This window comes from Dendrobates tinctorius, unplaced genomic scaffold (genome assembly GCF_039654945.1).
Source record: "Dendrobates tinctorius isolate UK_male_01 unplaced genomic scaffold, ASM3965494v1 ptg000254l, whole genome shotgun sequence".
Lineage (NCBI taxonomy): Eukaryota > Metazoa > Chordata > Amphibia > Anura > Dendrobatidae > Dendrobates > Dendrobates tinctorius.
This window is the reverse complement of record NW_027361921.1, coordinates 26,702-54,169: the sequence shown is the minus strand read 5'-3', so window position 1 is coordinate 54,169 and position 27,468 is coordinate 26,702. Positions and strand designations below refer to the sequence as shown.

The following is a 27,468-nucleotide window of genomic DNA, read 5'->3' as shown; positions in this document are numbered from 1 at the left end:
TACCACGTAGTGTGGGCTCTGGGGTGTTGTGTGCCACGTAGTGTGGACTCTGGGCTGTTGTGTGCCACGTAGTGTGGGCCGCTGTGTACCACGTAGTGTGGGCTCTGGGGTGTTGTGTGCCACGTAGTGTGGACTCTGGGCTGTTGTGTGCCACGTAGTGTGGGCCGCTGTGTACCACGTAGTGTGGGCTCTGGGGTGTTGTGTGCCACGTAGTGTGGACTCTGGGCTGTTGTGTGCCACATAGTGTGGGCCGCTGTGTGCCATGCAGTGTGGGCTCTGGGATGTTACGTGCCACCTAGTGTGGGCTCTGGGCTGTTGTGTGCCACGTAGTGTGGGCTCTGGGGTGTTGTGTGCCACGTAGTGTGGGCTCTGGGGTGTTGTGTGCCACGTAGTGTGGGCTCTGGGGTGTTGTGTGCCACGTAGTGTGGGCTCTGGGCTGTCGTGTGCCACGTAGTGTGGGCTCTGGGGTGTTGTGTGCCACGTAGTGTGGGCTCTGGGCTGTTACGTGCCACGTAGTGTGGGCTCTGGGCTGTCGTGTGCCACGCAGTGTGAGTCCTCTCGTGCCCGCCACTGCAATGTTGTATGCCTTTCCTGCTATACCTGGAGCTGTGGTGAGTGTGCCCGCAGGGAGCAGGGTAACAGCAGCCATATAATGTGCAGGTTTCAGCTGATCGCCGGCGTCCAATAAATAAGCACTATATAGATTACACCGGAGCCGGTGGTGACAGCCGATGGATCCCGGGAGCTTCCCAGACTACACAGTGATGACACCAGATGGGGATTCTGTGCCCATAGCAACCAATCAGATGGCTGCTTTCATTTTCTTCTGATAGATGATTGGCTCCCCCATTATCTGTATGGTTTATAGCCTGAACCCCGATATTTCCCCAGTCAGTGGCGGCACAATGTGACGAGTCCGGGGGTACAAGCATCCCCCTAACCAGTGAGAAATGGTGTGCCCCAAACAGAGCGGCAGGCCGCATGTGAGTGAGGACGGGCTGCGGTGACGTCCTCCAGCCAGAGCGGGCGTACAGCGCAGCCTCTCCGCTCTCCTGGAATGAGGAGGGGCTGAAGGTCGCAGCCTCCAACAGGAAAGAGCAAGTCCCGCAGCACTTACACCCGGGGTCCACTGCCGACTGCTGCAGGAGCAAACATGTCCGCCACAGTCCTGGAGAAACTGCGGATGTCAGGAGCGGGGAGGGCCATAGCCGTGCTGACCAGCGGAGGAGATGCGCAAGGTCGGTGCAGAGCACGTGATCCGCCGACCGGAGGGCTGAGGTCGGGGGAACAAAGGTCTACAGAGGTGGAAAGCCCTGCACATGGGAACAGCTCCTCCGTTATGTGCGACGGTGGCATGTCTGTCCTCCCCCAATTGGGGGCAACAACGGTGTGTCAGACCTCCCCGAGTGGGGTGCGACGGCGGAGCGTCCTTCCTCCCCGAGTGGGGTGCGACGGCGGCGAGTCCTTCCTCCCCGAGTGGGGTGCGACGGCGGCGCGTCCTTCCTCCCCGAGTGGGGTGCGACGGCGGCGCGTCCTTCCTCCCCGAGTGGGGTGCGACGGCGGCGCGTCCTTCCTCCCCGAGTGGGGTGCGACGGCGGCGCGTCCTTCCTCCCCGAGTGGGGTGCGACGGCGGCGCGTCCTTCCTCCCCGAGTGGGGTGCGACGGTGGCGCGTCCTTCCTCCCCCCAGTGGGGTGCGACGGCGGCGCGTCCTTCCTCCCCCGAGTGGGGTGCGACGGCGGCGCGTCCTTCCTCCCCCGAGTTGGGTGCGACGGCGGCGCGTCCTTCCTCCCCCGAGTTGGGTGCGACGGCGGCGCGTCCTTCCTCCCCCGAGTTGGGTGCGACGGCGGCGCGTCCTTCCTCCCCCGAGTGGGGTGCGACGGCGGCGCGTCCTTCCTCCCCCGAGTGGGGTGCGACGGCGGCGCGTCCTTCCTCCCCCGAGTGGGGTGCGACGGCGGCGCGTCCTTCCTCCCCCGAGTGGGGTGCGACGGCGGCGCGTCCTTCCTCCCCCGAGTGGGGTGCGACGGCGGCGCGTCCTTCCTCCCCCGAGTGGGGTGCGACGGCGGCGCGTCCTTCCTCCCCCGAGTGGGGTGCGACGGCGGCGCGTCCTTTCAGTGCTTTCAGAAGTGCCTAGATCCCAGTGCTACACTTGCAGTGTGTACATACAGTATGGCTGGTGAATTTCTGCCATTTAGAGACCTTGTCTGCTCTTACCATCTTCAGCCTGTTTAACAAATATCAGCAGTACAGTAAATGTAACTGATCACAATGAACCTTCCCAATAGGTGCAATAAAGTTTCAGCAGGGCAAGGAATTAAATTAAAACACAATCTTTTAGGGTAACTAGTAAAAGTTAAGGGCCAAAAAGTACATGCAGACAAGACAATCTATTATACACTTGCCTTGTAATGTCTTCACATCCTGTTCCTTCCAGATGTGTACGGATCCCAGAATTCCAAGTGGCGGAAGTTCACCAACCGCCATATTGGGACACCTAATTGATGGGTTTCTCAATATGGAAACTCCTGGTGGTACCAGCCTCTTGCGCGGTACCACTAGCGGAATACCGTCGCACCACACACACTGTACATGCTGTACAAAACTGTAAAGCGCTGCGGAATATGTTAGCGCTATATAAAAATAAAGATTATTATTATAAGATGGCGGCGGTCTAATTTACTGTGCCTGCGCGAATTCCGCGCAGGTGCAGTGAATCATTCGGCTGATCCTGGCGGCAGATGCACGACGTGTCTACAGGCAGAGGAAACCGGTCACATTAAAGGGGTTTCCCACAAATAAAAAGTTGATTTTAAAAATTGTCTGTGTCTGACCGTGTACGGAGCATACCACATCTCCTGGGCAGGGGAGGAAGCAAAAGACAATACTGACATAACAGCAGGGGATCACAGAGGATTCATTTTGTGAGGTAAAATATTTCACTGACTGTTTTTAAACACTATTTTGCCTCACAAAATGTATCCTCTGCGATCTCCTGCTGTAATGTCAGTATTGTCTTTGAAAAATTGAAATCGCCTGTACAAGTCTATGGGTTTGTGATAATCGTGTGCTGCCTTTTTTTACATTGTAATGGTAGGAGAAGCTTTGCAAATTTTGGGGGGCCTTAGAGAAAAGGATTCCAATAAGGGCTCATACTCACTTGCAAGAGACTCGCACGATTAATGGTTAATCAATAGTTTCAAATATTGGTTCAGGGAGAACCGATTGTTCGCTAAATTGGAGAAATGTTCGTTTTTTGTACAGGAGCTGTCTTTTTTGGGGTTGATTGTGTCCAGTGAGGGGTTTCGTATGGTTCCTAAGAAGGTGCTGGCGATCGCTGACTGGGTTCAGCCTCGAGATCTCAAGGGGCTCCAGCACTTGTTAGGATTTGCAAACTATTATCGAAGATTCATTAAAGGTTTCTCACAAGTGGCTAAACCACTCACGGATCTTACCCAGAAGGGGGCTGATGTAAAAAATTGGTCTGCACTCGCTAAGGAGTCCTTCTCAGCGATTAAGAAATGTTTCATGTCTGCCCCGGTGTTGGTACAACCAGACCCGTCCAAACCATTCATTGTGGAGGTGGATGCTTCTTAAGTGGGGGTGGGGGCTGTGCTGCCCCCATGGTCCGGCCACCCTTACCAATCTCAAACCCTGTGCTTTCTTCTCCAAGAAGTTCTCTTCAGCCGAGAAAAACTATGATGTAGGCAATAGAGAACTTCTTGCGGTCAAGCTGGCGTTTGAGGAATGGAGGCACTTTTGGAAGGGGCGGCTCACCCTATCACGGTTGTCACGGATCACAAAAATTTGGCATACCTTGATTCTGCTAAGAGGCTTACTCCTAGACAAGCCCGGTGGTCACTTTTTTTTCACGATTTCAGTTCTCCATTACTTTTCGACCGGGGTCCAAAAATGTTAAAGCGGATGCCCTGTCCAGAAGTTTTGACCCAGTGTCTCCCCCTGAGCTGCCGTCCTCCATTCTTCCCCCAGAGGTGGTAGTGGCGGGGGTCTCAACTGAGTTGGAACAAGAAATTCTAAGGACTCAGGCCCTAGCTCCGGCAACCAGGCCAGGGGATAAATTGCTTGTTCCAGATTTATTGCGGCCTAGACTTCTGCAGGAGTTTCATGAGTCTAGGTTGAGTGCTCATCCAGGTATCACGGCCACTAGAGAGGCAGTAGCCAGGGGTTTTTGGTGGCCTTCATTAAGGTCTGATGTCAAGGAATTTGTTTCTGCTTGTGGCGTGTGTGCCCATTCCAAAAACTCGCATAACCGGCCAGCTGGGGAACTCATACCTTTACCGGTTCCTGATAGGCCATGGACTCATCTTTCCATGGATTTTATTACCGGCCTTCCAGGGGCAATACCGTAATCTGGGTGGTGGTGGATAGGTTTTCTAAACAGGCCCATTTCATTCCCTTGGCAGCATTACCCTCAGCAGAAACATTATCAAGGTTGTTTGTGCAGCATGTGGTCCGATTGCATGGGGTACCCTGAATGTTGTGTCTGACAGAGTTGTGCAGTTTCAGTTTGTAGCCAAACTTTGGAGGGCGTTCTGTATGAAATTGGGCATCTCACTCTCCTTCTCGTCGGCATATCACCCGGAGAATAATGGTCGGACAGAACGCACCAATCAATCCCTGGAACAAATTCTCAGGTGTCTGACCTCCGCCAGACAGGAGGATTGGTGTGACGCGTTACCGTTGGCGGAATTCGTTTTTAACAACCGGGTGAGTCAGTCCACCAACATGTCCCAATTCCTGATTAACTATGGGTTTAATCCGCATTTTGGGGAGTTTTCACGGGTGGATTCCGGTTGTCCAGTGGTAGAGGGGTCCGTTCAACGGTTAAGAAACCTCTGGGCTGAAGTCCAGCGTAATATCTGTCGGGTCCAGGGGAGGTACAAATATTTTGCTGACAAAAAGAGAGATTCGGGAGACATGTTTCAGGTGGGAGAGAAGGTTTGGCTTTCCACACGTAAAGGTACCATCAGCTAAATTGGGACCAAAGTTCATTGGTCCGTATGAGATTATGGAGATAGTCAACCCAGTGGCATATAGGTTGCGTCTCCCTGCCGCCTTAAAAATATCCAATGTCTTCCATAAATCTCGGTTGAAATCCATAGGGTCTGTCAAAGAGGACTCAGAGCCAGCCTGTTGTTCCCCCAGTGCTGGTGGAGGGTCAATTGGAGTATGAGGTCGGACATATTGTGGACTCTCGGCGGGTGCGCCGCTCTTTGCAGTACCTGGTCCACTGGAAGGGATATGGACCAGAGGAACGCTCATGGGTCCCTGCTCGCTCTGTACATGCAGATCGCCTCCTTCGGGCTTTCCATGCCAAGTACCCGGGGAAGCCTGGGGGTTCAGAGGCCCCCCGTTGAGAGGGGGGTACTGTCATGATCCCAGTGCAGGTTTTTGAGCTGTACGTCAGGGGTTAATGTCTGGAGCTCAATGCAGGTTTTGACCTGCACACCTGAGGTTAATGATTGTGGCCTCTCGTTGGTTCTGGGAGAGCTTCTTAAACCCCTGGGAAGCTCCAATCCCTGTCAGTTATACTTTTGCCTTTGGCAGAGTGTGCTGACCTCTGTGTGCCTGTTCGTTGTTATAGCTTGTTTATATGGTTCTGACCCAGTTCTGTTTCCCGTTGTGAGTTTGCCTGTCGATTCTGTACTGTGCTATCCTCTCTGTGCATGACTCATTGCCTGTGACCTGACTACTCTCTGCTCGCCCCTCTTGTACCTTGCAGCTATCTCTGTGTATGACTCATTGGCTACATCCTGACTATCCTCCCTGTCTATGCCCCTTGGTAACTTTGTCTCGCAGTTACCCTGCTAGGAGTTCTCTTGCAGCTCCTAGCTCTCTGGAGTTTAGGCCACGCCCCTAGCAGTCACGTGCTTCAGGTCCTGCGGCTCTGAAGTACGCATCTACTCGGCTGCTGTCCACTCCACAGGTATCTTTGAGCACAGTTCGCTTTACTCAGGACACGCGCACTGGCTCAGTGAGCAAGTTCAGTGCGGTGTTTCTGACATAGCCGCCACGCTCCGGTCCCAGTGCCGGCGGCAGTGCCAGGTTTTCATGCGAGTCTCTTGCAAGTGAGTATGAACCCTAATGGTCACTGCAACCAAGCACTGCAGCAGATCTGATCCAACACCCTTATGATGGTCTTTGTCTTCACATACAAGTAGAACCTGGACATGTGAATGAGGCCTTATCCCGAAGCGGCTCCCACAGTGATTGTATACATGGATCTGTTCATCTCTGTAACGTGCGGCCTGCTGAGGGGCCGTATTCTCAGTGACCTCTTCTCTTTAAACCCGTATTCACCATGTGGCTTTAGCCACTGACTTTTCTCATATTTTACAATAACTTCTTTTTTCACCTAACAGGAATGAACGCTGCGGTCCGTGCTGTGACTCGGATGGGTATTTATGTTGGAGCTAAAGTTTTCCACGTATATGAGGTATTTTACAGATTACACATACATCTCTATAACCCATTGTCCTGCCTGAATCTGTAATTCTTCCCTCTTACTAGCTCCGTTACAGCCTGGAGAGCTGCATTCACAAAGCTGAAATTTGTGTATTTTCTGTAACTTCTGGGACGTGTAGTCTTTACAGGCACTGTGTACTATTCTGATAGTGGTTCTCTATGGCTGTGTTCAGACAAATGATGAACTAGTATTGTCTCTGGATGTGTTCCGTTTTTCATGGACTTTGGGCCTAAGAAAACTAGTAGTGCATGATGTGATTTTTTTTTTTTTTTTTTTTTTTTTTCTCAACACAGACTGACAATTTGCAGAAAATCACACATATAAACTGCACACTGTGTGCTGCCAGGATTCTCCGTTTAGTGAGTAGGGACTGGAGGGTACATATGCGTTACACAAAGTCCCGGCCAGATCCCGACTAGTGGACACAGCCTTGTTTCTAACACTTGTATGGAACGTGGCTGCGCTCACTTGATGGCTGAATCACTAGGGTATTTTCACTGCGTCCAAAATGCTGCATTCTACATTACAAGCACAGTGGATGGATTTATAGAAATCTCTTGCCCATTGTGCTTCTATTTACCTCTGTGTAAATTTATCCTCGGTGCGGTTTCCGAGCTGCAGCATGGCAATTTCTGAAGCGGAGTAAATCCGCATGTACCTAAACACAAGTACAGTAATTAGAGCGCAGCGAAAGTACGCTGCTTCCAAAATGCTACTATTCCTGATCGTGGGCACTTGCCCTAAAGTATGTCATCAGTATTACATATTGCTAAAAAAAAATAAAAATAAAAAAAATGAATTTGAATGGCACTTAACGGGTAAAAACTTTTAAGACTTTATTGGGAATCCTTGACAGGAGAACGGGAGCAAAAAACAGGAGTAACGACTACACTGCGCTTCCATAGGTCATGTTTTTACCCGGTGAGTGCCATTCAAATTTTTTTTTTTTTTTTTTTTTTTTTAGCAATGTTATGAACTTTGTGGTTTTCATGTGAATGCGCACATGGGTAATCCTGGAAGTTATAGCCAGCTGTGGCTTCTGTGAAGTATTTTAGCCGGTCGTGTCGTCCAGCTTTCTTCTTTGGACTAGTCAGTATTACATAGACACAGGCTTTACCTTCACCTTACCAGATTGAGTGCAAAATTTGACGTGATTCTCTTAGACTACTTTCACACTAGCGTCATGCGACGTACGTCGCAATGCGTCGTTTTGGCGAAAAAACGCATCCTGCAAAGTTGCCCGCAGGATGCGTTTTTTCTCCATAGACTTGCATTAGCAACACATTGCGACGTATGGCCACACGTCGGTGTTTTGTCGGCCGCGACGCACACAAAAACGTTACATGTAGCGTTTTTGTGTGCGTCGTGTCCGCCATTTTCGACCGCGCATGCGCGGCCGAAACTCCGCCCCATCCTTTCTGGACATTACAATGGGGCAGCGGATGCGTTCAAAAACTGCATCCGCTTCCCCCGTTGTGCAAAACTTTCACAACGTACGTCGCCCCGACGCACGGCGACGTCCATCGCACGATGCTAGTGTGAAAGTAGCCTTACAGATCTCAACAGTGAGGTGGAGGCTGATTGCATATGACTCCCAATAACAAAGCTCTCCAGGATTTGGCCTGTTTTGTCATTTTATTAACTGACTGGTCTATAAAATACAAATGGGAAAATCAGCCAGCAGTCCCACCATTATTTATAATCCATATGGATGCAGTGGTTTTGTATGGAATACCTGCTTGTAGGGGTTAATCTGAGTCTCAAACTACACATGCAGACAGTCATAGTACAATCAGGTGAAGCTTTGTTCCTGCAGCTTCTAGTCTCTTGCTACTCCATATTTTGCATGAATCCTCTGTACATCTCTGGTATAACTACATTCAGTATGGAGTAAAATACCAGCACCAATATTGCATGTATGCAGCTGCTCACTCCCGCTCCCCAGAGTGGGATCTACTTGACAAGAAGCATGGAGTCTCTCCTTGCCGTCAAAACAACACGACAGTGGAGAGCCCCACTTTCTTCTGTTACTTAGAGGGCCGGAAGGTTCGTCGCTGAATCTCAAAATAATTTGTTTCTGTTCTAATTATATATGTTTGGGAGAAGATTCATGATGTTTACCAGGAGGTGATGGGTCCTATTTAACAGTTAGAGAGGTGAATAAACCAAATATATCTCAAAAAGATTAGGCAAGTTGAATTTTACATTGAAGTGCGCTGCATGTGGCCAAATTATGACTAATTTTAAAATGTTTATCTGCATTGTTTAGTAACTTTATATTCTCATCATAGGGCTATGAAGGCTTGGTTGAAGGTGGTGATTGTATAAAACAAGCAAATTGGCTCAGTGTGTCAAACATAATCCAGATGGTAAGTTCAGAAGAGTGTAAAAAATGTCCTATTTCAGTGTGCGGGTAGTTATTCTACTTTTAAAGGGAATCTGACACCAAATTCATGCTGCCTAACCACAGGCAGGGGGAATCAGAACCAAAGGCGAGACTATTGTGTCTTCACCCTAGTTTATTGGCTCGTCTCTCCCATGTGGGGCATCAGAGAAGACCTGTCAGTCCCCTAGAGCAGTGCTGGAAGAAGCTGGCCAGGGTCGTGTTGGACTGGCCTTCTCTATCCCTATGGTCATCTGCCAGGTCTTCAGACTATATTGTTTGACTTTCTTTATCGCCTCATTGGGGGACACAGGTTACCATGGGTGTATGCTGCTGCTAGAAGGCTGAAACTTTGCAAAACGAGAAAATTGGCTCTTCCCCGGCAGTATACACCCACCGACAGGCACCAAGTACCTCAGTTTGTGCTTAGTGTCTGTAGGAGGCGGACCGGGATCTCCCCAGATCCGCAGTTAACTATCCTTTTTTCCTTACAGGTTTTAGTTATTAATCTTTTCCATTTGTTTTCCAGATACAGCGTCGGGAAACAGGGTGTAATTTCTCACCCTGCCTTCCCATATCAGGCGGCTGAGCGAGCAATGTGGTGTCGCCCACATCGCACCTCTCAGTACCGCAAGCAGGACCCTTTCCTTATCACCATTCGTGTGCTACGGGCTGATGTCAGGTGGCTGGTCCTAGCCAATTCCCCTCCTCACCTCTCTCCTGGGAGAGGGCTGAGAGGAAGACTGTGGTCACCGGTGGTGGCCTTCCCCCTTCTAGCAAGGGGTTGACGCCGTCTTCTGCACTGCTCGGACGCAGTGCGGGTACAGAGGATCTTCCTTCCCAGCGGCCTTCCCCCTATTCGTGGGGCCCCTGTGGTCATCCTCTTCGCGTTCAAGAAGTGGGCGTCAGGTAAGTGGTAACTCCTTCACATAGTAGCCATCGGCGCCGCTGTTAACCCCTCAATGCCCGCACTCCCTTTAAAAAAAAAAAAAATAAAAAAAAATTTGCGCCCTTTCTTTTCCCAGGCCGCAGCCGGGAGCTCAGCAAGGGTCCCCCGCAGCTACTGCCAGTACCTACTGTTTTTGGCTGCATCACGGGCATCGGGGGCAGCAAGCCAGTCTCCGGGCGGTTTGGTACTTTCACTTTCGTTTGCGGGCGGGCAGCGTCATCGGCTCACGCCCTCCGCTCTGCGCTCGCTCTTTTCGCGCTTTCTAGCCTATCACAGAGCTGCTTTCACTTTGCAGCTTCCACCTTTCCCCTTAACCATGCCCCCCGTGTTGTTAATCCAATCGCACGGCCGCTAAGCTCTGCCCACTTGCGTGTCACGACCGCGAAGCTCCGCCCACTTACGCGGAACAATAGCTAAGCTCCGCCCACTTGAGTGGCACGGACGCTAAGCTCCGCCCACCATTCGGGTCCTTCTGCTGGAATCTCGCGTTCCTCTTTGTAAGGAGCTCTGCTGGGGGACACATCTACTCGGCTCTGCTGCGCATAAGGCTACGGCATAAGGCTACGGTAGGCTCTGCTTTTCCTGTGGCTCTAATTAGCTCCCCTCGGCAGTACTCACTCCCTTCCCTGCAGTACTTTCACTAGATATGCTCTGCTATACTGCCGCAGACTCCACATATGCCCGACCCTGCAAGGGCTCCCTATTCTAGGCCCACCGTTACTCACTACGCCTGCGCGCGGCTGTAAAAAGAAGTGGGCATCTGGTCAGTCGTCATCTTTCTGCCCGTCCTGCAGTCCTTCTACTATGTCTGCCCCTCAGGAGCACACCGAACCCCGGGATGAGAGCTCCCCTCCGCCCCCAGAGTGGGCTGTTGCAATGTCTCAGTCGGTCACGGACCTGACTAAAGTGTCTCAGTCCCTGGTCCAGGTCTTAGAATGATTACCTCAGCTATCTACAGCCACCTGTGCTCCAACCGTCTCTCACGGTGAGTCGTCCACACCTGACCGCGACTTCCAGAGGGACAGACCGGGTAGGAGTTCCAGGAAGCGGGCCCTGTCTGGCTCTTCTTCCAGCTCACAAAGCCCCTCCGCATCATCCAGGCTGCTCTCCTCGCCTCCGTCCCCTTCTTCAGAGGACGACATTGGGTCAAACGTAGACTCCCAATCGGGGTCTGACTCGGATTCAGACCACATGTCCAAAACACAGGACATGGTAGATAGTCTCATATCGGCGATTACCCAAATGCTCAAAATAAAGGAGGACAAGACGCCCCCCACAAGAATGCTCTGTCCCCTTCAAACGAGCGAAACCTCCCTCCCGAACCTTTCCTAATCACAAGTAGTTCGAGACTACGTTAACCAAACACTGGGAGCATCCTGAAAAGCGGTTCCCTGGACGCAGGCACCTAGACGTGCTATATCCCTTTAATGCGGACCTTCTCATGAGGTGGGCCCACCAATCTCCTGTCTTTCCTCAAAACGGTTCTATCCCTTCCTGACGGCGCATCACTTAAGGATTCAACGGACAGGCAGATCGAATCGCTGGCAAAATCGATTTTTGAGGCAACTTGCGCCTCTCTCTGTCCCAGTTTCGCCTCCGCATGGGTAGCAAAAGCCATTTCAGCCTGGGCAAAAATTCTTCGCAAAGGCATTTTAGCATCAGCTCCTCAGGACGAGCTAGCGGAGTTGGCTGACCAAATTAATCATGCTGGTAAATACCTCTTGGCCGCCTCTTTGGATGCAGCCGGGTGTTCAGCAAGAGCTAACAGCAACATAGTTGCCATACGCCGTATCCTTTGGTTGAAGACATGGAGTGCGGACTCCACCTCTAAAAAGTCACTCACTAACCTAGCCTTTCAGGCTTCTAGGCTCTTTGGCGCCATGCTGGATCAGATAATTTCTGATGTCACCGGAGACGTTTTTCCAACAGAATAGCTCCTCGTCAGTTTAGGTCCTTTCGCCCCTTCCTCGTAAAATTCCTCCCAGCAGGACCGGCCCTCTACCTCCGTGGAACGGAGAAAACCATTGTATAAACCCGCACCCCGCTGGAGACCAAAGAGCCGACCCTCCAAGCCCTCAGGATCCCGCTCCGCTAGATTTTCCTCCAAGTGTCGGGTCACCCCCACCTGGAAGTTCTTCCAGGGTGGGAGGCAGGCTTTCTACTTTCAAAGACGCGTGGCTGTCTGTTGTCAACGACGCATGGGTCAGGGAAATCATCACATCCGGCTACAAAATCGAATTTTCTCTATCGCTTCAGTGTAGGACACAGAGACCATGGGTGTATGCTGCTGCGACTAGGAGGCTGACACTATGCACAGAAAAAGGTTAGCAGCTCCTCCTCCACAGTATACACCCCACCGACCGGCACTAATTTCCTCAGTTTAGCTTAGTGTCAGTAGGAGGTGGACACAGGTCTTTCATTAGACCCCCATATCTACCTCGGTGTGCGTTGTTTCTTTTCAGGTTTCCGGAGGGATACAGTGTGAATAGTCACAACTGTACTTCCACAAAGAGACTGAGTACGGCGTGTACTGCCACCCCGTATCCTCATAGCTCTCCGCAGCAGGACCAAGAGCCCCCGCCTTCATTCTTAGGCGGGCTTCTCCAGCCCGGCAGACATCAGGCGGCGACCTTTAGGAGGGTTGCCGCCGCAGCGCTGCAGGACTTCCGCGCCGGCCCACACTGACATGCGGCCGCCGCTTTTACTTTAGGCCCCGGCTTCATTTCAGGCCTTCTCCAGCATCGCAGCCACGCCCCCTGCCCTCTTTCCTAGGCGGCCTTTTCTCCCGCCCGTTCTAGGCCCGCCCACCACCTCTCTCATGGACCCTAGCCTGTTGTTTGCCAGCGGGCGGTGCCTTCTTCAGTTCGGCGGCTAGCTCCGCCCATCTTCACTGAAAGCGAGTGTTCCATCCTCTGCTCCTCTCAGGCTGCCGCCATCCTCTCAGCCTGTCAGCCGGACACCGTTCTCCTCTGCTGGGGCCCTGCATGTACAGACGGGCCGTGTAACATCGCTTTCTGGGAGTATCTACAGGACACCGGACCGTGAGTAGCTCTGCAGCTGCAGACTGACACCCTCCTCTGCTTCAGTACCCCTACCTTACGGCACTGCTTCAGTGACTTTCCTTCATTATGCCTAACTCTAAGCCTGATCGTGCCCATCCTCCGGCTTCCACTGGCACCTTAGTCAACTACTTTGCTTGTTCTTCTTGCGATCGCAAACTTCCCCCAGGTCAGTCCACTCCCCTCTGCCTAGATTGCAGCAATCCCATTCAGCCCAACGCCGCCCAGGAGCCATCTATTCCTCCACGTGAGAGTGAACCCCCCCATTCCTGGCTGCGCTTCTTCTCTATCACAATCAGTGGCGGATCTCACCAGGGTGTCTCAGTCCTTAGTGGCCGTTCTTGATAAGTTGCCCCTGGACACTTCTGCAGGGTCCAGCAGGTCTCAAGAGGTTCCATCTGAGCCAGCCAGCATAAGCCGCAAAAGACCCAGACAGGATCTCCGGCCGGAATCCTCCCCTCGCCCCATCTCGCCACATAGTCCTTCCCAGCAGTCTCCTTCCCGTGCCTCCTCACCCGAGTCAGGCGAAGCCTTCTCGGATGCGCCATCCGACGAGATTTTAGAGCTGGATTCGGACCATGACGCGGACATGAAGGTTACGGTACAGAACCTCATTGCTGCGATTTAACCACACTTTTGAAATCTCAGACTCCCCTGCGAAACCTTTAGATCAGGAGGTTTCGTTCAGACGGGCAGAAGCACCTTCCAGAGTCTTCGCCTCCCACTCTGAGTTTGGCAAGCTCCTTACCAGGGAAAGAGAAAATCCGACCAGGCACTTTCAAAGAGGGAAGCGCCTCGGTGTGCTGTATCCATTTCCTAAAGAGCTCACCGACAACTGGTCGGCTTCCCCCTCTGTAGACGCTCCCGTGTCCAGACCATCTAACACAGTCCTTCCGGTTTCAGGTGTGGCGTCTCTAAGGATTCTAATGATAGGATCATAGCATCCTTAGCAAAGTCAGCATTCGAAGCGGCTGCGACGGTGCTAAGCCCGGCCTTCGCTTCAACTTGGGTAGCAAAGGCCATAGCTACTTGGACGGAAGATGTCCGCCAGGGCATTCTAGATAGAGTCCAACCAGAGCGATTGGCCGAACTGGCCAACCAGATCTCCCATGCAGGGGATTATCTGGTCTCTGCCTCCTTGGATGCCGCGTCTTGCGCAGCTCAGGCGTCCAGCAACGTAGTTGCAATCCGGCGTACAATTTGGCTCAAGGCTTAGCAGGCGGATTTGTCTTCAAAAAAGTCCCTTACCAATCTGCCTTTTCAGGGAGCGCGTCTCTTTGGATCCCAGCTGGACCAGATTATTAAGGATGCCACTGGAGGCACAAGCTCTCTTCCTCAGTCCAAGCCTCGTAGACCTCCTCCAAGGCGTCAGTTTCGGCCCTTTCGGTCTTTCCGCCGCTTCGCAACGGCAGAAACCATTTCCATCCAACAAAGGCCGCAAGCACGTCAGGATAGGAAAAGGTCTCCTTTAGACCCACTCCCTCTTGGCGATCTCACTCCTCCCAGGGCAGATCCTCCATGTCCAGAACTGAACGGTCCACATCAGCATGACTATCAACGAAATCTCGAGGCGCCTTCCCAACTAGGCGGTCGACTCCTTTTCTTCAGAGACGTCTGGCTTGCCTCAGTAGAAGACACTTGGGTCAGGGAAGTTGTATCCTCAGGATACAAGATAGAGATCGTTTCTTCGAGTCCCGACCTCCAAAAGACACTGCCTTAGTTCCGGGTTTCTTTGCATCCATTGACTCTCTCCTCAGTTCCGGGGTGATTGTGCTCGTTCCCGAATCAGAACGATTCACAGGGCTTTATTCAAACCTGTTTGTAGTGCCGAAAAAAGGCGGTGCAGTTCGGCCCATCCTGGACCTCAAGTTACTGAACAAGTGGGTCCGCCTACGACATTTCAGGATGGAGTCTCTTCGTTCGGTAATCGCTTCCATGGAGGCGCAGGAATTCATGTGCTCAGTAGACATTCAAGATGCCTATCTGCATGTTCCCATTTTTCCCGGGCATCAGAAATTCCTACGTTTTGCGATTCACCAGGTCCACTACCAGTTTGTTGCCCTGCCGTTCTGTCTCGCCACCGCGCCCAGAGTATTTACAAAGATCTTGATGGCGTTGCTGGCCTTGTTGAGGATCAGAGGTCTCGTTCTCTTTCCGTATCTTGACGACATTCTAATCAAAGCTCCGTCTTTTCACCAGACTCGCCAAAGTCTTACCATCGTTCGACCCCCTGTCCAATTTCGGGTGGCTCGTCAACAAAAAGGTCCTGCCTGGTTCCGACACAACGTCTTGTGTTTCTAGGCCTATTGTTCGACACCCGTTGATCGAGGGTTTTTCTCCCAGTAGACAAGATAATCTCTCTGCAGCAAGATGTACAATCGCTGCAGAGCTCACGGCTTCCATTTGTCCGGGCAGCCATGAAAGTCCTAGGAAAGATGGTGGCAACGACCGAAGCGGTTTCCTTTGCCCAATTCCACTCCAGATCGCTCCAACAGACCATCCTGTCTCGGTGGAACAGGTCTGTTCTTTCCCTGGATCGTCCAATTCGCCTTTCCTACCGGGTCAAGCAGTCCCTCAATTGGTGGCTGACCTCTCCTCTCATTTCTCTGGGCTGGTCATTCCTTCCAATTCACTGGCAGATTGTGACAACGGACGCCAACCTCCTCGGCTGGGGGGCAGTGTTTTGCAGTCACTGTTCAGGGTCTGTGGTCGACTCAAGAGTCAGCTCTGCCGATCAACGTCCTCAAGATACGGGCGATCTGTCTCTCATTCACTGGGAGAGGCTTCTCAAGGATCTACCAATCCGGATTCAGACAGACAATGCCACAGCGGTGGCATATGTCAACCACCAAGGGGGTTTTCGCTGGGCAGAAGTTTCAGTCACAGCAATATCCGCGGTGCACATTCCCGGCGTGGACAACTGGGCCGCCGATTTTCTCAGCCTCAAGGGTCTCGTGGCGGGAGAGTGGTCCTTTTAAATCTGGACGTCTTTCATCAGCTTTGCCGTCGTTGGGTGACTCCGGACGTAGATCTGCTGGCGTCTCACCTGAACAGGAAGGTCCCTCAGTTCGTATCCAGGGCTCGAGATCCTCTCACAGTGGGCGCCGACGCTCTGACCATTCCCTGGTCTCAGTTCAGGCTACCCTACCTGTTCCCTCCCCTTCCTCTTCTTCCCAAGCTGTTAAAGAAAATCAAAGCGGAAGGGGTTCCAGTCATCCTCATCGCTCCGGATTGGCCCAGAAGGACTTGGTTCGCGGACATCGTCAACCTTCTCGCGGCCGCCCCCTGGAAGCTTCCAGACAGGGCAGATCTGCTGTCTCAGGGTCCGATTTGCCACCCCAATTCTCGGCCGCTCAATTTAACGGCGTGGCTGTTGAGACCGCGGTTCTGAAACTATCAGGTTTTTCGGATCGGGTTATTCACACCATGATCCGGGCTAGAAAGCCATCGTCTTCCAAGATTTATTATCGTACATGGAAGGCCTATTTCACTTGGTGCGAGGCCAATGACATTCCGCCCATGTCCTTTTTACTTCCTTCTGTCTTGGCGTTCCTCCAGACAGGCCTTGACGTGGGCCTTGCCCTCAGCTCTTTAAAGGGTCAAGTCTCGGCGCTTTCCATTCTGTTCCAGAAGACGTTGGCCTCTCGTCCGCAGGTCAAGACCTTTCTTCAGGGAGCGGCTCATACGGTACCGCGCCTGTGGATCCATGGGATCTTAATCTGGTTCTCGAGGTTTAACAGGGTCCACCCTTTGAACCTCTCAGAGAAGTTTCCCTATACCTTCTCTCCTGTAAAGTAGCCTTCCTTGTGGCCATCACCTCCATTCGGCGCGTGTCGGAATTGGCGGCCCTTTCTTGTCGTCCCCCCCTTTCTTGGTGCTCCACCAGGATAAGGTGGTCCTGCGGCCCCCGGCTTCCTTCCTTCCTAAGGTAGTGTCCACTTTCCATCTGAATGAGGACATTGTTCTCCTGTCCTTTTGGCCGGGTCCAACTCACCCTCTTGAGCGCTCTTGAACAAGCTAGACCTGGTCAGGGCAATGAAGGTCTACCTGGCTAGGACGTCTCCCTTGCGGAAGACAGACTCTCTTCATCATTCCAGATGGTGCACGGAAAGGTCAGCCGGCCTCCAAGGCTACTATTGCTCGCTGGATCAGATCGGCAATTTTGGAGGCCTACCGGGTCAAGCATCGAGTGGCCCCTCCTGGAGTCAGAGCTCACTCTACCCAGGCGGTGGGTGCCTCCTGGGCGGTGCGCCACAGAGCCTCCGCACTGCAGCTTTGCAAGGCTGCAACATGGTCTTCCATCCACACGTTTGCCAAATTTTACAAGGTCCACACCTATGCTTCGGCGGACGCCAGCCTAGGCAGAAGGATCTTGCAGGCAGCGGTGGTGAGTTCTCAGACCTAATGGAAGTTTTCTTCTCCCTCCCCAGGGACTGCTTTGGGACGTCCCATGGTCTCTGTGTCCCCTAATGAAGCAATAGAGAAAACAGGATTTTTGGGTTGCTTACCGTAAAATCTGTTTCTCGGAGCCTCCATTGGGGGACACAGCACCCTCCCATGTTCTACAACTCCTGTTCTTATGTGGTTTGTTACTTACAGTTGAGTTGTCTGTTCTGTTTCAATCTATTTTGTTACTTATACTGCTTTCTCACTAACTGAGGAAATTAGTGCCGGTCGGTGGGGTGTATGCTGCGTAGGAGGAGCTAACCTTTTTCTGTGCATAGTGTCATCCTCCTAGTGGCAGCATACACCCATGGTCTCTGTGTCCCCCAATGAAGGCTCCGAGAAACAGATTTTACGGTAAGTAACCCAAAAATCCTGTTTTCTTCCCTCCCAAAGAGACGCTTCTTTCTGTCTCATCCTCCCAAACAACCGTCCCTCACCCCAGGGTTCCTCCAGGTCGTCTCTTCCCTCCTATCCACCGGCGTAATTGTTCCCGTTCCTCCAAACGAACGGTTTTCGGGGTTCTACTCAAATCTCTTCGTAGTCCCAAAAAAAGACTGCTCGCTTCGTCCAATCTTGGACCTCAAACTACTCAATCGCCACGTGAGGATCCTCCACTTCAAGATGGAGTCCCTTCGCTCGGTAATCGCCTCAATGGAGCCCAGGGAGTTTCTCTGCTCTGTAGACATACAAGATGCCTACCTCCACATCCCTGTTTGTTCGCAACATCAGAGGTTTCTTCGCTTTGCGATTCATGAGGATCACTACCAATTCACGGCCCTCCCCTTTGGCCTAGCCTTGGCTCCTCGGGTCTTCACAAAGGTCATGGCAGCTGTCATGGCTATCCTTCGCTCCAGGGGGATCCTCATAATCCCTTACCTGGACGATCTGTTGATCAAGGGCTCGTCCCGCCGAGACTGCCTTCAGAGTCTTCAGATTACCCTGGATACTCTCACACGTCTCGGTTGGATAATCAACAGAGAGAAGTCCAACCTGCTCCCAACTCAGCGACTGACATTCCTGGGCATGGAGTTCGACACGAACCTGGCCCGGGTGTTCCTTCCGAGGGACAAATTTTCAGCTCTCTGCAAAGGAATCCGATCCCTGAAGCGGACAGTCCCAGTTCCCCTTCGGTTCTGCATGAGGGTCCTGGGGTAGATGATAGCCTCCATGGAGGCCGTCTCCTTTGCCAAATTCCACACTCGTCTCCTTCAGCTGTCCCTCCTTTCAGTCTGGGACAAGACTTCAGTCTCCCTGGACCGCCCCATACTCCTTCCTCCCAGATTGAGACAATCCCTAACTTTGTGGACAATGCCTTCGTCAGTCCTGCAAGGGAGGTCCTTTCTTCCTCTTCAATGGCAAGTCATCACCACCGATGCCAGTCTTCTCGAGTGGGGAGCGGTTTTCCAGAGGAAGACCGCCCAAGGGCGTTGGAACGCCCAAGAGTCTCTGCTCCCCATCAACCTGCTGGAAATCAGAGCTATCTTCCTTGCTCTCCTCAGCTGGCAGCCTCTTCTCGCGGACAAACCAGTCCGAATCCAATCAGACAACGCCACGGCTGTGGCGTACATAAACCACCAGGGCGATACTCACAGCAAACAAGTAATGGCAGAAGTAGCAAAGATTCTACATAGGGCAGAGCGTTACGTTCCGGCAATCTCCGCCATTCACATTCCAGGGGTGGAAAATTGGGCAGCCGACTTCCTAAGTCGCCAGGGCCTAGCATCAGGCGAATGGTCACTCCACCCCACGGTCTTCAATCAGATATGCCAGCGTTGGGGCACTCCAGACGTCTACCTCATGGCGTCTCGGATGAACCACAAAGTTCCCCGCTTCGTAGCCAGGTCCAGGGACCCTTTGGCCGTCGGTTGCGACGCTCTGGTAATCCCGTGGTCACAGTTCCGACTCCCTTACTTGTTTCCTCCACTGGCCTTGATTCCAAGCGTGGTCAAGAAAATAAAATCAGAAGGCATCCCAGTAATTCTGGTAGCCCCAGACTGGCCAAGACGTCCTTGGTATGCGGAGCTGGTGAACATGCTTTCGGACATCCCCTGGAGACTTCCAGACCGTCCGGATCTTCTCTCACAAGGCCCACTTTACCACCAGAGTTCTCAGTCTCTTGAGTGTAACGGCATGGCTGTTGAGGCCGCGATTCTAAGACAATCAGGTTTTTCCAACCAGGTCATTCAGACCATGATTAGAGATAGAAAACCAGCCTCCTCCCACACTTACCATAGGTACTGGAAGGCCTTTTTCCGTTGGTGTGACAACAACAATGTTTTTCCAATGTCGTTCTCTATTCCATCCATACTTGGTTTCCTTCAATCTGGCCTAGATGCAGGCCCGTCCCTCAGTACTCTCAAAGGCCAGGTTTCAGCTCTGGCAATTCTTTTCCAGAAGGATCTGGCCCCCTTGCCTCAAGTCAAGACCCCTATCCAGGGAGTTGCCCACGTTGTCCCTCCTCACCATTTTCCGAAAGATCCGTGGGATCTTAATCTCGTTCTCGGCGCTCTCCAAAGTGCGCCTTTCGAGCCTATCAAGGACATTCCTCTTTCCCTTCTCTCATGGAAGGTGACTTTTCTGATTGCCATTACATCCATTAGGAGAGTTTCTGAGCTAGTGGCTTTATCCTGTCATTCTCCGTACCTAATCCTTCACCAGGATAAGGTCATTCTCAGGCCCGTTCCCTCCTTCCTTCCCAAGGTGGTATCTTCATTCCTGATCAATGAGGACATCGTCCTCCCCTCCTTTTGTCCTTCTCCTGTTCATTCGCTGGAAAAGTCACTCCACAAGCTGGATGTGGTGAGAGCCATGCGTGTCTATCTGGCCAGGACCGCTTCTTATCGTCAATCCGATTCCCTGCTTGTCATCCCTGAAGGTCGCTGGAAAGGATTCCCGGCATCCAAGTCCACTATCTCTCGCTGGGTTCGTTCTACTATCCTGGAAGCTTACCGCGTTCAGGTAAAACGGCCCCCTCCGGGAGTGACGCCCACTCCACCCGGGCTGTAGGTGCTTCTTGGGCTATCCGACACCAGGCTTCGGCTTTACAACTTTGCAGGGCCGCGACTTGGTCATCCTTGCACACCTTTGCGAGGTTCTACAAGGTTCATACCCAGGCCTCGTCTGATGCAGGCTTAGGTAGGAAGGTTCTGCAGGTGGCGGTAGCACACTGGCCGACCTAAGTCCTGTCTTCACATTCCCCTAAGCTCTCTTCCCACCCTTGGGACTGCTTTGGGACGTCCCATGGTAACCTGTGTCCCCCTTACCGTAAAATCTTTCTTGAAGCCGTCATTGGGGGACACGGCACCCTCCCTGTTTAAGGCTAGTTTCACATTAGCGTTTACGGCCGCAGCGTCGGGCTGCTCACGGCTGCCGCTAAGCCTCGCCCCCTGCCGCGCCTCCGCCGGTAGCTCCGCCTACGGACGCATGACGCTGCGTCCCCTATCTTTAGCACTGGGGACGCAGGCCATGCGCAGTATGCGTTTGGCGGCGCATGTGTCCTTTTGACGCTGCGCCGACCAGCGCCAAGCACAACAGGTTGCAATTTGCTGCGCTCCTCAAAAGGACGCATGCGCCGCCAAACGCATACTGCGCACAGCCTGCGTCCCCAGTGCTAAAGATAGGGGACGCATGCAGCGTCATGCGTCCGTAGGCGGAGCTACCGGCGGAGGCGCGGCAGGGGCGGGGCTTAGCGGCGGCCGTGCGCAGCCCGACGCTGCGGCCGTAAACGCTAATGTGAAACTAGCCTAAGTTGTACCGTGTTGGGCCTACGAGTCCCTTGTTGGGTTGGTACATATTTTCAGAGTTATTGTTGCTTCTCCTACTGCTTTTTTCACCAACTGAGGTACTTGGTGCCTGTCGGTGGGTGTATACTGCCGGGGAGGAGCTAATTTTCTCGTTTTGCATAGTGTCAGCCTCCTAGCAGCAGCAGCAGCAGCATACACCCATGGTAACCTGTTGTGAGTTCATTTTCCCCTTCATTACTGAGGCCCGAGGAACTCCCTCTTCTGGTAAAGAAAGGTAGTGAGCCTGATTGTCAAACACCTGAGGCTGATGATTGTGACTGGCTGAGTGGAGTTACGGACTGGATATAATGCTGCCGACGCCCTTCTACCCTGCGGGTGATTTCTCTGTGGGATCCTTGGAGACCAGTCTGAATTCCTGCTCCTCCAAAGCTAAGTTTGCTGCTCGGCCTTTTGCTTTTGTGCTTTGACTTTGTTTTTGCTTTGTTTTTCTGTTTTTCTGCCATTCCCTGCTGGGGTGTGCTGAATTCATTTAGCTCTGTCTTCTGAAAATACCTGAGTGCTGATTCAGTTTTTGAAGCCTAGCTGCTTCAGGGCCTTTTTCATATCAGCTGGTTGGCTTATGTCTTTGATAGGGTTTTGGCAGATTGCAGACAGCAGCCTTCCTGTCCTTTCCTGTCTAGGTAGTTTTGGGGCCCCGTCTTTGCTCAGTCTGTCTTTCTGTCTGTGTTAGTATTTTCATCTTGCTTCACCGTCATTATATGTTGGGGGCTGCCTATTGCTTTGGGGTCTGCTCTGGGGCAGTTTAGATTTCCCCTATCTTTCTTTAGGCCTATGTATTTCTCCGGCTGTGATCGAGGGGTCTAGGGCATCGTAGGAACCCCCCACGGCTACCGCTAGTTGTGTTGATAGGTTCAGGGGTCTGCAATCTGATAGTTGCCAACTTCTCTGGTATTCTGGACTTAGCTTGTATTTCTGCTTTTGCCTCCTACGGTGACTCATTCATAACAGAATCACCCGCCATACCGCAGATTCTAGGGTACTCAATAGCAGGAAAGAATTGTAAAAAAAAAAAAAAGTGTATATTTTTTTTCCTCTATATCTCTGAGGCCGTAGGGGGAATTTTTTTTTTCTCTCAATGGAGATAAAGCAATTGTCTGATCGTGTGGAGCAGCTCGCTGCGGAAGTGCGGGGAATTTCCGCCTACCTTGCTCATTCACATGCTGCTGAACCAAAGATTCCTACACCTGATGTATTTTTTGGGGATCGGTCTAAATTTTTGAATTTCAAAAATAATTGTAAATTATTTTTTGCCTTGAAGCCTAACTGGTCAGGGAGCTCCGCGCAGCAGGTTAAAATTGTCATCTCTTTGCTGCGTGGCGATCCCCAGGATTGGGCGTTTTCTTTGAAACCAGATGATCCTATTCTGACTAATGTGAACGCATTCTTTCAAGTTTTGGGGTTGTTGTATGACGAACCTAATGCCATTGATCAGGCTGAAAAGACCCTGCTGTCATTGAGCCAGGGTCGTGATTCTGCAGAATTGTACTGTCAAAAATTCCGAAAGTGGGCAGTACTTACTACCTGGAATGATAATGCCTTGGCTGCTCTCTTTCGGAAGGGGTTGTCAGAAGCCGTAAAAGATACTATGGTGGGATTTCCTGTTCCCTCTGGTCTTGACGATTCTATGTCATTAGCCGTTCAGGTTGATCGGCGTTTGCGCGAACGCAAAGCTGCACGAGAGGTGTTGCCACCTGTTGAACAAATGTCTGAACCTATGCAGTGTGATAGAGTTTTTTCCAGAGAGCAGCGTCAGGAGTTCAGAAGGCGTAATAAGTTGTGTTTTTTCTGTGGAGATGCCTCGCATATTATTTCTGTCTGTCCCAAACGAGAGAAACGCTTTGCACACACGTTTTCTGTTGGGGGTGTTCAACCTAAGTTTCTTCTGGCTATTACTCTGATCTGCTCCCTGTCCACATTTTCCGCCAAGGCGTTTGTGGATTCGGGAGCAGCCCTAAACCTAATGGACTTGGATTTTGCTAAACGTTGTGGATTTCCGATGACACCTCTGCAGACGCCTATCCCTTTGAGGGGAATTGATGCTACTCCTTTGGCTAAAAATAAACCCCAGTTTTGGACCCAGGTGGTAATGCGGGTCGCCCCAGACCATCAAGAAAATTGCAGATTTCTGGTGTTGCATAATCTGCATGATACTGTTGTTCTGGGGTTTCCCTGGTTACAGATTCATAATCCAGTTTTGGATTGGAAATCTGTGTCTGTGGTGAGTTGGGGTTGTCGGTGTGCCTTTAGTGAGGCTCCGGTGTTTTCCACCTCTCCTCAGTCGCATGATGTTCCTGATTATTTGGCGGACTTTTATGATGTATTTAGTGAGAATGAGTCTGCGTCTCTGCCTCCTCATAGGAGTTATGACTGTGCAATTGAACTGAGCCCGGGGTGTAAATTTCCCAAGGGTCGGCTCTTCAATTTATCTGTACCTGAGCATGAGGCTATGCGATCCTATATTAAGGAGGCGTTGGAGAAGGGTCATATTAGACCATCCTCGTCACCCTTGGGTGCCGTTTTTTTTTTTTTTTGTAGCCAAAAAGGATGGATCATTAAGACCTTGTAAGGCTTCTCCTTGCGGAGAGTGACATGCCAGCTGTGGCTTGTCAAGGTAAGGAGGCTTATTCGCCATGCAATGCTCCTCTGGGAAAATAATATGCAAATTGCCTCTTCTGAAAGAAAGAGGACTTTTACTCTACAGCGCCACCTATTGGTAGTAGCGATCCTACAAGTCACAATCAACCCTTTAACGAGTCTTGTAGTGTGACTTAGGATACAAGCCAAATCAGAATCTCAATTTGCAGACACGGTGTTTCGAGCTGTTGGCTCTCGTCAGTGCAAAGTATGAGATCTGATTTGGCTAGGTGAGAGGCTCTGGACTAGGGTCTAAGAAGTAAGGTTTCTCCTTGCGGAGAGTGACACACTACAAGACTCGTTAAAGGGTTGATTGTGACTTGTAGGATCGCTACTACCAATAGGTGGCGCTGTAGAGTAAAAGTCCTCTTTCTTTCAGAAGAGGCAATTTGCATATTAAGACCTTGTATTGATTATCGTGCCCTCAACAAAATTACTGTTAAATATCAGTATCCGTTACCCCTGATTTCTGATCTATTCTCCAGAGTTAAAGGTGCTTGCTGGTTTACCAAGCTTGACCTCAGGGGGGCGTATAATCTTATTCGCATTAAGCATGGGGATGAATGGAAGATGGCGTTTAATACTCCGGAGGGACATTTTGAGTACCTGGTGATGCTTTTTGGGCTCACTAATGCCCCTTCTGTCTTCCAGTGCTTCATGAACGATATTTTCCGAGATTTTGTCGATAAATTTTTGATTATCTATCTGGATGATATTTTGATCTTCTCCAAGGATTGGGATTCTCATGTGGAACATATTCGGACTGTGTTCCGGATCTTGAGGGAGAATTCCCTGTATGTCAAGGGATCTAAATGCCTTTTTGGAGTACAGAGGATTTCTTTTTTGGGATTTATTTTTTCCCCGTCAACTATTGAAATGGACCCGGCCAAGGTACAGGCCATTCACGATTGGGTTCAGCCCACTTCTTTGAAGGCCCTCCAGAAGTTTTTGGGTTTTGCTAATTTTTATCGGAAATTTATAGCAAAATTTTCTAGTATTGCCAAGCCATTGACTGATTTGACTAAAAAGGGTGCTGATGTGTTAAATTGGTCTCCGGAGGCTGTTTCTTCCTTTCAGGAGTTGAAGCGGAGATTCACCTCCGCCCCGGTTTTGCGGCAACCTGATGTCTCACTTCCATTCCAGGTAGAGGTGGATGCTTCTGAGATTGGTGCAGGAGCTGTTTTGTCCCAAAAGGATCCTGTAACATCTAAAATGAATCCCTGTGCTTTCTTTTCCCGAAAGTTCTCTCCATCTGAACGAAACTATGATGTGGGGAATAGGGAACTGTTGGCCATGAAATGGGCATTTGAGGAGTGGAGACATTGGTTGGAGGGAGCTAAGCATCAAGTCGTGGTCCTCACTGACCACAAGAATTTGATTTACCTAGAGTCGGCTAAGCTCTTGAACCCTAGACAGGCTAGGTGGGCCTTGTTTTTTACACGTTTTGATTTTGTGGTTTCTTTTCTTCCTGGAACAAAGAATGTCAAGGCAGACGCCCTCTCTAGGAGCTTCCTTGCTGATTCTCCTGTGGTGACCAAGCCTGCTACCATCTTAGGCGAAGGGGTAGTTCTTTCTGCCATCTCGCCCGATTTGAGACGTGCTCTGGAAGAGTTCCAGGAGGACAAACCTGAGCGTTGTCCCAGTGGAAAGTTGTATGTTCCTGACCAGTGGAAGAAGAGAGTGATGTCTGAAGTTCATTGCTCTGCTTTGGCTGGTCATCCAGGTATTTTTGGTACTAGAGATCTGGTGAGTCGGTTTTTTTGGTGGCCCTCCTTGTCTCGTGATGTCAGGAATTTTGTGCAGTCCTGTGGGACGTGCTCCCGGTCTAAATCGTGTTCTCGCTCTAGTGGGTTGTTGTTGCCTTTGCCTGTCCCCAAGAGGCCATGGACCCATATTTCAATGGATTTCATCTCTGATATGCCTGTCTCTCAGAGGATGACTGTTATTTGGGTGATTTGTGATAGGTTCTCTAAGATGGTTCATCTTGTACCACTCCCTAAGTTGCCGTCTTCCTCTGAGTTGGTGCCCCTGTTTTTACAACAGGTGGTTCGTTTGCACGGGATTCCTGAGAACATTGTATCTGACAGAGGAGTGCAGTTTGTGTCTAGATTTTGGAGAACTTTCTGTTCCAGGCTGGGAATTCAGCTGTCCTTCTCCTCTGCTTTTCACCCTCAGACCAATGGGCAGACAGAGAGAACAAACCAGACCTTGGAGTCATATTTGAGATATTTTATTTCTGCTGATCAGGATGATTGGGTTTCATTTTTGCCCTTGGCCGAATTTGCTTTGAATAATAGAGCTAGTTCTGCCACTTTGATGTCACCTTTTTTTTGTAACTTTGGGTTTCATCCTCGATTTTCTTCAGGGCAGGTGGAGCCCTCTGCCTGCCAAGGTGTTGACACTGTGGTGGAGAGAATGCACCAGATCTGGGACCAAGTGGTGGATAAGTTATCTCTCTCCCAGGAGAAGGCCCAGCGGTTTTCCAACCGACATAGGACCATTGGTCCCCAGTTTAAGGTTGGTGATATGGTGTGCTTATCATCAAAAAATATTGCTATGAAGGTGGCTTCTCCTAAGTTTAAGCCTAGATTTATTGGACCTTACAAGATTGTGGAGATTATTAATCCGGTCTCTTTTCGTTTGGCTCTTCCTGTCACATTTAAAATCCATAATGTGTTCCATAAATCTTTGTTGAAGAGGTTTGTTGAACCTGTTGTTCCGGGGGTGGCACCTCCAGACCCTGTATTGGTTGAAGGTAACATGGAGTATGAGGTAGAGAAAGTACTGGATTCCCGTCTGGCTAGACGGAGACTCCAGTATTTGGTTAAGTGGAAGGGTTATGGTCAGGAGGATAATTCCTGGGTCTCCGCCTCTGATATTCATGCCAAACGATTGGTGCGTGCCTTTCATCGGGCTCACCCTGATCTCCCTGGTGGCATAGTTGAGGGTTCGGTGACCCCTCCTCAAGGGGGAGGTACTGTTGTGAGTACATTTTCCCCTTCATTACTGAGGCCCGAGGAACTCCCTCTTCTGGTAAAGAAAGGTAGTGAGCCTGATTGTCAAACACCTGAGGCTGATGATTGTGACTGGCTGAGTGGAGTTACGGACTGGATATAATGCTGCCGACGCCCTTCTGCCCTGCGGGTGATTTCTCTGTGGGATCCTTGGAGACCAGTCTGAATTCCTGCTCCTCCAAAGCTAAGTTTGCTGCTCGGCCTTGTGCTTTGACTTTGCTTTTGCTTTGTTTTTCTGGATTTCTGCCATTCCCTGCTGGGGTGTGCTGAATTCATTTAGCTCTGTCTTCTGAAAATACCTGAGTGCTGATTCAGTTTTTGAAGCCTAGCTGCTTCAGGGCCTTTTTCATATCAGCTGGTTGGCTTATGTCTTTGATAGGGTTTTGGCAGATTGCAGACAGCAGCCTTCCTGTCCTTTCCTGTCTAGGTAGTTTTGGGGCCCCGTCTTTGCTCAGTCTGTCTTTCTGTCTGTGTTAGGATTTTCATCTTGCTTCACCGTCATTATATGTTGGGGGCTGCCTATTGCTTTGGGGTCTGCTCTGGGGCAGTTTAGATTTCCCCTATCTTTCTTTAGGCCTATGTATTTCTCCGGCTGTGATCGAGGGGTCTAGGGCATCGTAGGAACCACCCACGGCTACTGCTAGTTGTGTTGATAGGTTCAGGGGTCTGCAATCTGATAGTTGCCAACTTCTCTGGTT

At 51.1% G+C, this 27,468-nt stretch overlaps 1 protein-coding gene across 1 annotated transcript in view; it reads left to right on the top strand.

Moving 5' to 3' along the window:
• Positions 1-887: 887 nt before the first annotated feature.
• LOC141067687 (ATP-dependent 6-phosphofructokinase, liver type-like) overlaps positions 888-27,468 on the top strand; it is a 46,300-nt gene continuing 19,719 nt past the window's right edge. Inside the window, exons 1-3 of the mRNA XM_073558075.1 lie at positions 888-1,238; positions 6,379-6,452; positions 8,774-8,851. Coding sequence (XP_073414176.1) covers positions 1,154-1,238; positions 6,379-6,452; positions 8,774-8,851 — 237 coding nt within the window. The 5' untranslated portion in view covers positions 888-1,153. The remainder of the gene's footprint in view (positions 1,239-6,378; positions 6,453-8,773; positions 8,852-27,468) is intronic.